The sequence below is a fragment of the Pan troglodytes genome, chromosome 8 (genome assembly GCF_028858775.2).
Source record: "Pan troglodytes isolate AG18354 chromosome 8, NHGRI_mPanTro3-v2.0_pri, whole genome shotgun sequence".
NCBI lineage: Eukaryota > Metazoa > Chordata > Mammalia > Primates > Hominidae > Pan > Pan troglodytes.
The window spans coordinates 100,971,120-100,980,239 of NC_072406.2; the positions used below are offsets into that span (position 1 = coordinate 100,971,120).

Below are 9,120 nucleotides of genomic sequence, written 5' to 3' on the forward strand. Positions count from 1 at the left end.
CAAAAATTAACTCAAGATGGATTAAAGACTTAAGTGTATAACCTACAACTATAAAAACCCTAAAAGAAAACCTAGGAAATACCATTCTGGACATAGGACCTGGCAAAAATTTCATGATAAAGATGCAAAAATGTCATGATAAAGATGCCAAAAGTAATTGCAACAAAAAACAATTGACAAGTGGAACCTAATTAAAAAAGAGCTTTTGAATAGCAAAAGAAACTATCAATAGAGGAAGCAGACAACCTAAGAATAAGAGAAAACATTTTCAAATTATGCATTTGACAAAGATCTAATATCCAAAATCTGTAAGAAACTTAAGCAAACTAACAAGCAAAAAAACCAAACAACCCCATTAAAAAGTTAGCAAAGTATATGAACAAACACTTCTCAAAAGAAGACATACATGCATCCAATAAGCATATGAAAAATGGTCAATATCAATAATCATTAGAGAAATGAAAATCAAAACCATGATGAGATAGCATCTCACACCAGTCAGAATGGCTATTATTTAAAAGTCAAAAAATAGCAGATGCTGGTGAGGTTGTGGAGAAAGAGAATGGTCATACACCGCTGGTGGGAATGTAAATTAATTCAGCCATTGTGGAAAGCAATGTGACAATTTCTCAAAGAACTTAAAACAGAACTATGATTTGACTTAGGAATCCCATTACTAGGTATATACTCAAAGGAATATAAATCATTCTATCAAAAAGACACATGTACCCGTATGTTCATTGTGGCCCTATTCACAATAGCAAAGACATGGAATCTAGATGCCCATAAGAGGTGGACTGAATAAAGAAAATGTGGTACACATACACCATGGAATACTATGCAGCTATTGAAAAGAATGAAATAATGTCCTTTGCAGCAATGTGGATGCAGGTGGAGGCCATTATCCTAAGTAAATTAACACAGGCACAGAAAACCAAATATCACCTGCTCTCACTTATAAGTGGGGGCTAAACATTGAGTTTACATGGACACAAAGAGGGGAACAATAGACACTGGGGCCTACTTGAGGGTGGAGGCTGGGAGGAGAGTGAGGATTGAAAAACTACCTGTTGGGTACTGTGCTCATTACCTGGATGACAAAATCATTTGTAAGCCAAACCTCCATGATATACAATTTACTTATGTAGCAAGCCTGCACATGTACCCCCTGAATCTAAAATAAAAGTTGGAAGGGGAAAAAAATCAACCAGAATATGATCCAGGATTCCTGCATTTAAAGTCTAGTCTTCTTCACTACACTTATTCCTTCTCAAAAAAACAAAAACAAAAAGCAAACAAACAAACAAAAAACATGTTTTTTTTATTTTTTTTATTTTTTTTATTTTTTTTATTATACTTTAAGTTTTAGGGTACATGTGCAGATTGTGCAGGTTAGTTACATATGTATACATGTGCCATGCTGGTGCGCTGCACCCACTAACTCGTCATCTAGCATTAGGTATATCTCCCAATGCTATCCCTCCCCCCTCCCCCCTCCCCACCACAGTCCCCAGAGTATGATATTCCCCTTCCTGTGTCCATGTGATCTCATTGTTCAATTCCCACCTATGAGTGAGAATATGCGGTGTTTGGTTTTTTGTTCTTGCGATAGTTTACTGAGAATGATGGTTTCCAATTTCATCCATGTCCCTACAAAGGATATGAACTCATCATTTTTTATGGCTGCATAGTACTCCATGGTGTATATGTGCCACATTTTCTTAATCCAGTCTATCATTGTTGGACATTTGGGTTGGTTCCAAGTCTTTGCTATTGTGAATAATGCCGCAATAAACATATGTGTGCATGTGTCTTTATAGCAGCATGATTTATAGTCATTTGGGTATATACCCAGTAATGGGATGGCTGGGTCAAATGGTATTTCTAGTTCTAGATCCCTGAGGAATCGCCACACTGACTTCCACAATGGTTGAACTAGTTTACAGTCCCACCAACAGTGTAAAAGTGTTCCAACATGTTTGTTTTTAAAGTATATTCTCTGACTTCTTATCTATGTTTAATAACTAAGACTGCCTAATAGTTCTTTAGGATGTCATTTACTAGCCACTTTTAAAAATACCATTATATGGATCATTAAAGATATAAGTAAGAAGTACCATTTTTAGGAAGTAGTAGTATCTGCCAGGGATAGTGTGCCTTGGCACGCCATTCCCTAGCAAATAGTACTATTTTCAATCTGGTGTGTCACCAGATCTACGAAAACTTTTAGAGAAAAGTTTTATATTAAAGGGAAATGTGTATTGTTGTTATTGTTATTTTATTCCCAAGTATGTGAGGAAATCCAATAATGATTTTGGCTTCTTGCCGATAGACTGAGCTTAAACTGAAAAAGTAGTCATCAATGATACTTGGGTTTTTCAAATCTAGGATGTAGAAATTTGGAAAAAAAAATTCTTTTTTTTTATTTCTTTTTCTTTTACCTTTAAAAATAAAGTCAGGGTCTCATTATGTTGTAAAGGCTAATCTTGAACTCCTGGGCTCAAGCGATTCTCTTGCTTCAGCGTCTCAAAGTGCTGGGATTACAGGCGTGAGCCACCATGCCCAGCCAAAAAATTTTAATGTGGGAATTTTTAATGTCATCATAACAACTACTATAACAACTATAATAGTGAAAATGTATAACTCAACTCTGTTGTGAAAAACCTGACTTTTCTCCCCAGCTGCTATAGTTAGATGTACGTGGCAGGAGTGGGGTGGGGATATGCCACACACACACACTATTTCAGAATACGGTTGTCTCTTGTGAGGAAACAGTGGTGACTAGGTTTACTTAGTTCATATAGTTTTTCCAAAGGTCCCCTAATCCCAACTCCCACCAAAAGATACTATATTCTCAATGGCTATGGCAGAAAGTTCTAGAGAGACCTCTGGCCCAGTTTTAGACACATGCCCATCTCTCATACAATCACTGTGACCTGAAGAATGGAGGACGAATTGGCCAGACCTGGTTACCTGGAACAGAGGTTGTGTTGGATCAATACAAGAAAGAAGCGGTAAGGGAAAATTTGCTGAGAGTTTATAGAGTGCTATAGCCACTCTAGTTATTTGTAACAGACTGACTCCTTTTTAACACCATACTTCAAATGTCTTTCATGCATTGGTCTCAATGCTCCCTGAAGAGTCTGCTGATTCCCCAATATTAATAATGCCACTGAGCCCAGATTTGTGACTAGGAGAAGGGATATTTATCCTATCCGACATTTTGTTTGAAAAGGTCACATTCTGAGATCAAATGCTAACTAGAAAGATGATCCCCCATGGAAAAAAGAACGCTATTCCTCCAGAATCTTTTATTTTCCCAAATGTGCAAGTGAGAAATACAATAATTGAATTGTTTTTTTCGATTCACAATTCATATTACTGCACGAAAATGGTTTCAAGTATTTTTAACATTTTAATGTTTATATACCATTAAGTGTAAACTAATTGTACACTTGTAGCATTTAAAGAACTTGCTCAACAGCTGACAGTTAATGTTACTTCTATAATGTAATATTCAGTAAAAACTTTTCTCTCTCTCTTTTATTGTATTTAGCTTACACCTCCTTTATACAACATTACTAAGATGGAAGTTCCAACAGCAATATGGAATGGTGGACAGGACATTGTGGCTGATCCCAAGGATGTCGAAAATTTACTTCCTCAAATTGCTAACCTTATTTATTACAAGCTGATTCCACACTACAATCATGTGGATTTTTACCTTGGAGAGGATGCACCTCAGGAAATTTACCAAGACCTAATTATATTGATGGAAGAATATTTACAAAATTAAATGCACTTTCCTTTCTCTAAGCAAGTGGATTTTCATAATAATAATGAGATGAACAGACACTAGAGTGATCCCCAGTGATTTCCAGCTTCTAGTATCTATGCCTTTGTATAATCTCCTCCCATTCAATGTGGGTGGGATATGAGACTTCGTTCAAGCCAACAGAACTGGCAAAGGTGTAAGATGTCACACCCTTGATTAGGTTTTGTCATATGGCAAAGGTGATAAAATGTCAATCCCTGATTACATTATACAAGAAGTCGGCAGGGCTTGGTGGCTCACGCCTGTAATCCCAGCACTTTGGGAGGCCGAAGCTGGAGGAGCACTTGAGGTCAGGAGTTCCAGACCAGCCTGGCCAACATGGTGAAACCCTGTCTCTACTAATAATACAAAAATTAGCCGGATGTGGTGGCATGCACCTGTAATCCCAGCTTCTTGTAAGGCTGAGGCAGAAGAATCGCTTAAACCCAGCAGGCAGAGGTTGCAGTGAGCCAAGATCACGCCACTGCACGTCATCTTAGCAGATTGGAGCAAAAGATTCTCCTTGTTAGCTTGATGGAATAAACAGATATGTTGAGAAAACTGACCTTACAAGGAAGTGAGCATAGCTTTTAGAATCTGAGGGTGGCTTCCAGCTGATAAAACAGCAAAACACCAAGGCCTTCAGTCACATAACCTCAAGAAAATGAATTCTGCCCAAACCTGAATAAACTTGGAAGCCCATTCTTCCCTAGTAACCTCCCATTGAGAGAGCATCCTGGCCAACACCTTGATGGTAATGTGGGGAGATCCTGAGCGGAGGACCCAGTTATGCCATGCTTGGACTACTGACACACAGAAACAGTGAGATAATAAATGTATATTGTTTTAAACTGCTAAGCTTGTGGTAATTTGTCATCAGCAATAGTAAACTACTACTACTATTTGTTATTGTTATATAACAATTATATTAATTATATGTTTGATTATATTAATTATATAACATAATATGATATTATATAATTTATAATTATATTATATACAATATATTAAAATATAATTATGTATTAAAGAATTAGATAACAATGTATAATAAATATGTAATATACTACATATGATATCTGTTATAATAAAATTATATATAATATTAATATATGATGATTATTATTCTGTCTCTTTGGTTAAAAGTTTGATAGATCTAAATTCTTGAGTAAACATATTTTAATATACATTTTCACATATTTTCTGCTAATTCAGTCACCTCTGTCATTTGGGAATTTGTTCTATAGATTGATTTTTCTCTTGGTTATGGGTCCTGCCTTATTGCATGCTTAATAATATTATATTGAATGCCAGACACTGAATTTTGCATTGCTGATTGCTGAATTTGTTTTTATTTCTTTATATAGGGTTGGAAAACAATCACCCAGGCACAAAGTCAATGATCAATGAATACATGTTTGGTGACTGGGAGTGTCAAGTAACATGAAGCACTTGATTGAGCCCTGTAGAAACTGGGGTATTTTACAACATGTAATTAATATAAACTTGGCTAAGACTCATTTATCAAGAATTTCCTGGCATAAATAAAGGGGCTGTAGACATGATGGGGAGCATATTAAAGGAGATCTGAGTCTTAGCAGGGGAAGGCTGGCTGGCAGGGCACCAGAAGCCTTCACAGGGAGACACCTCTTTGGTGGCTATGGCATATCATACTGGCATATCCTGACACTGATCTTGTCACTGCCCCAGAAATGACTGCACTTACACATGCTGATTCATGCAACTGAAATGTACAATTATCTACAGAACATAAAACAAAACACATGTTTATAATTTATATCAAGAACTACTATTTGGCCAGACTAGTGTTTTCTTTTCCTGTAATAAAACACATGGGAAATTCTAGTATGAAACTGTTGCTTGGTGTACATGGAAGAAAACACAGAAGTATATGGTTTGACAAAAATCATCCCCTCCACGATCATTCAAGTTCACTGAGCCTTTTCCATGAGGAAATAATAGTGTAAGCATTTTACATGAACGGTATCATTTAATCTTCATGATAGCCTTATAACATGGTATCATTCTTATCACTTTACAGATCAGGAAATTGAAGTTTAGAGATACTGGGCAACTTCTCTAAAATATTAGTTCTCTGAACTCTGAAACCTTGACTTTAGGTAACCAAGCTCTTAGCCTTTATGCTTTAATATTATAAGTATGTATTATAAACTAGCCATTCAGAACAAGAAGAATGATAAGGGAAACACTGTTCCTGCCCAAGTGGCACTCAGAGTAATGAAAACATCAGATACTATACAGCTATAGTTTGAGTATCCTATGTCCAAAATGCTTGAGACCAGACATATTTTGAATTTTGTAGTATTTTCATATCATAATAAGATATGTTAGGGATGGAATCCAAATCTAAACATAAAATTCACTTATGTTTCATATACACTATACAAATAGGCTAAAAGTAAGTTTGTATGGTATTTTAAATAATTTTGTGCATGAAACAAAAGTTTTGACTGTGTTTTGAGTGTAACCTGTCATATAAGGTCAGGTGTAGAATTTTTCACTTGTGGCATTTCAGTGCTCAAGAAGTTTTAGATTTTGGAGCATTTCAGATTTAGGATTTTTGTATTAGGAATGCTCAACCTATACTAATTTACATACTTAAATCTTTAATTTTAATTTAATAATTGTGATGAAGTCATCAAAAAGAAGTACACCCTCCCCAGGGTGGACAGGGAAGTCTTCTCTGAAGACATGAAATTTTGGCTGATATCCGTGATATCTGCCAGATATTACAGGTAGGGGACCAACTCAGGGGGTGAGGAGCTAGGTTAAATTAAGAAAATTAAAGAAGCCCAAGGAGCCAAAGAGAGAATGGGTTGAGATGAGCTCAAAGGGGTAGGCAGAGTCTGGTTTTAGGCTCTCCTAGCCACTCACGGAATATTGAAAACAAAATCATTGAAGTCTTGTTTTCAAGAATACTTAAAAGATAAGATCACATATGTGATTTTAAATGATGATAATAGCTATGATGTGGAGAAAAAAGAACTTCCTGAGACTGGGTAATTTATAAAGGAAAGGTGTTAATTGACTCACAGTTCTGCAAGGCTGGGGAAGCCTAAGGAAATTTACACTCATAGTGGAAGGGGAAACAAACATGTCTTACATGGTGACAGACGAGAGAAGTGCAAGCAGGGGAAACATCAGACGCTTATGAAACTATCGGATCTCATAAGAACTCACTTAATATCATGAGAGCAGCATGAGGGACAGCACCCCTATGATCCAATCACCTCATACCAGGTCTCTCCCTTGAGATGAGATTTGGGTGGAGACACAGCCAAACCATATCAGAAAATATTTCACTGATAATGATATTGACTACATATGGAAATGATAATATTTTGAACACATTGGTTTAAATAAAATGCATTTTAAAATTTAATTTCACCTTTTATACTTTTTAAAAATGTGGCCATTAGAAAATTTAAATTAAATACCTAATTCACATTATATTTCTATTGGACCATGCTCAGATAGTGAAAAGAGTAAGGTAACTATCCCCTGAAAATTCTGGTTATTTCTAGGAAAATGGAATATCTCTGCATTTATAAGATTTTTTAAATGTATGGAAAAATGAAAGAATACAGACTGTGTAAAAGATATCAGATTGTGCTATAGTGGTTACTAGGTTTAAGAATAATTTGGAGGCTGAAAAAGAGAAAAAATGCTATCAGGTAGCAATTTTTAAATTGTATTCGTGTGGTTTGCAATCTGTAAATAGCAATGTATCTCTTCCAATTTAGTTAAAAAACAGGACAAGATTGAATTTTTCCCGTGAATTTCCTGTTTTCTATTAAATTTAGTAGGTAATGTTAAGAAAAATTTCCTTTGTAACAGCAAAGAAAGCCAGTGGAATTTACAGCCAAGTTGGTAGCATATCAAAGTAAAATACCTGACACATACTAAGTACTTAATAAATAATAAATAATTCACTATTATTATTTATAATAACATTATTAGTATTCTTCAGTAACTAAGCTGCATTCTCTGGACTTCCAGAATCATCTATTCAATCACTCATTCACTCACTCAGCAAAAATTTTTGATGATGATGGTGATTAGAGGAGGAATGAAATCAAGAAACTCTAAAAACAATTTATCTATTTTCAGGGGTGCTGGTGAGATTTGAAGGTGATTTAATAGTAACTCAAAATAGAACATTAACTCAGGAAAAAAAACAGGAGCATATATCAAAACAACAATGTTACCTCTTTGCACATTCCAATCACCATTTATTTACTCTTGCAAATTAGATGAGACAAATTAAAACTAGATCCAACTTGAATGTCTAGCTAAGTGTCCTGTGTCTTTTTTTTTTTAAAGAATCTACATTTGAATATACCTCCTACAGAAATTCAAATACAAAATGAGCTCTAGAGAATACCACACATACATGCTGCACATTAAGCAGGAAGCGAGGAAGGTAGATCCGCCTGGGGCAGGAAAATGATATAATTTTCCTCATATTCAATGGTATGGCCCTTCCTCTTCATTCTCACAAGGATTTGACCTTTGTCACAAACACGGATGGTCCTGATCCTGTCACTCCGGAACATGGACGTTATCAAGGACAGCTGCCGGCACTCTTGGTAATAATTTCTCTTTAAATGTAAGTGATCTTTCCTTTGAACATTTTGAGTTGGGATGGATGTGTGTTCAATAAACTTATTATGGCCTCTTCAAAAATCTTTAATATTTTAGTTAACTATGATTGATAGACCTTCTTGTCACTTCTCTCTTCTATTATAGCCATTATTGTTTTTAAAGATGGATGTAGTATAGATGTCACTGAAACAGAGATTCATTTTCACTAACACTAAAAGAAAGCATGTTCTACGCTAATATGTAATCTCAAAAACAACACTGTTTCTTGTAGTAATTATGAACATTCCCAACTTCGCTTTGAGTAAAGAGATGAAATTTTAAAATATAAAGTATTTTCTCTTAGCAAAAGTGTGCTAATTAATAATTTTACACACACACATATAGACTTATGGACACTTATGGTTCTATTGAGCACTGTTTGAATTTTAGGATGCAAAATAAATTAGATAAATTATCTAGTGAGCAAGAGACAAAATCCAGGTTCTTGTTCATGCACAGTCTTTTTACTGTAGGGTGAAATTTGTCTCAAAAGTGTGAGGTTCAAATTATTTATTTTTCAAAATTCTCACTAATTTCCATTTTGCTGGTTATGGCCTAAACTTTTTAACTTTGAGTTATTTTCAAGAGAAAATTTGAAAAAGCAGCCTTTGAGGAGAAAG

At 35.2% G+C, this 9,120-nt stretch overlaps 1 protein-coding gene across 2 annotated transcripts in view; it reads left to right on the forward strand.

Moving 5' to 3' along the window:
* The window catches only part of LIPK (lipase family member K), a 48,303-nt gene extending 44,487 nt beyond the window's left edge, over nt 1–3,816 (forward strand). Inside the window, exon 10 of one of the 2 annotated variants that reach the window (XM_001138639.4) lies at nt 3,557–3,816. In XM_001138639.4, coding sequence (XP_001138639.2) covers nt 3,557–3,796 — 240 coding nt within the window. In that variant the 3' untranslated portion in view covers nt 3,797–3,816. The remainder of the gene's footprint in view (nt 1–3,556) is intronic. The other variant, XM_054659764.1, reaches the window with a different exon arrangement.
* The last annotated feature ends 5,304 nt before the right edge of the window (nt 3,817–9,120 follow it).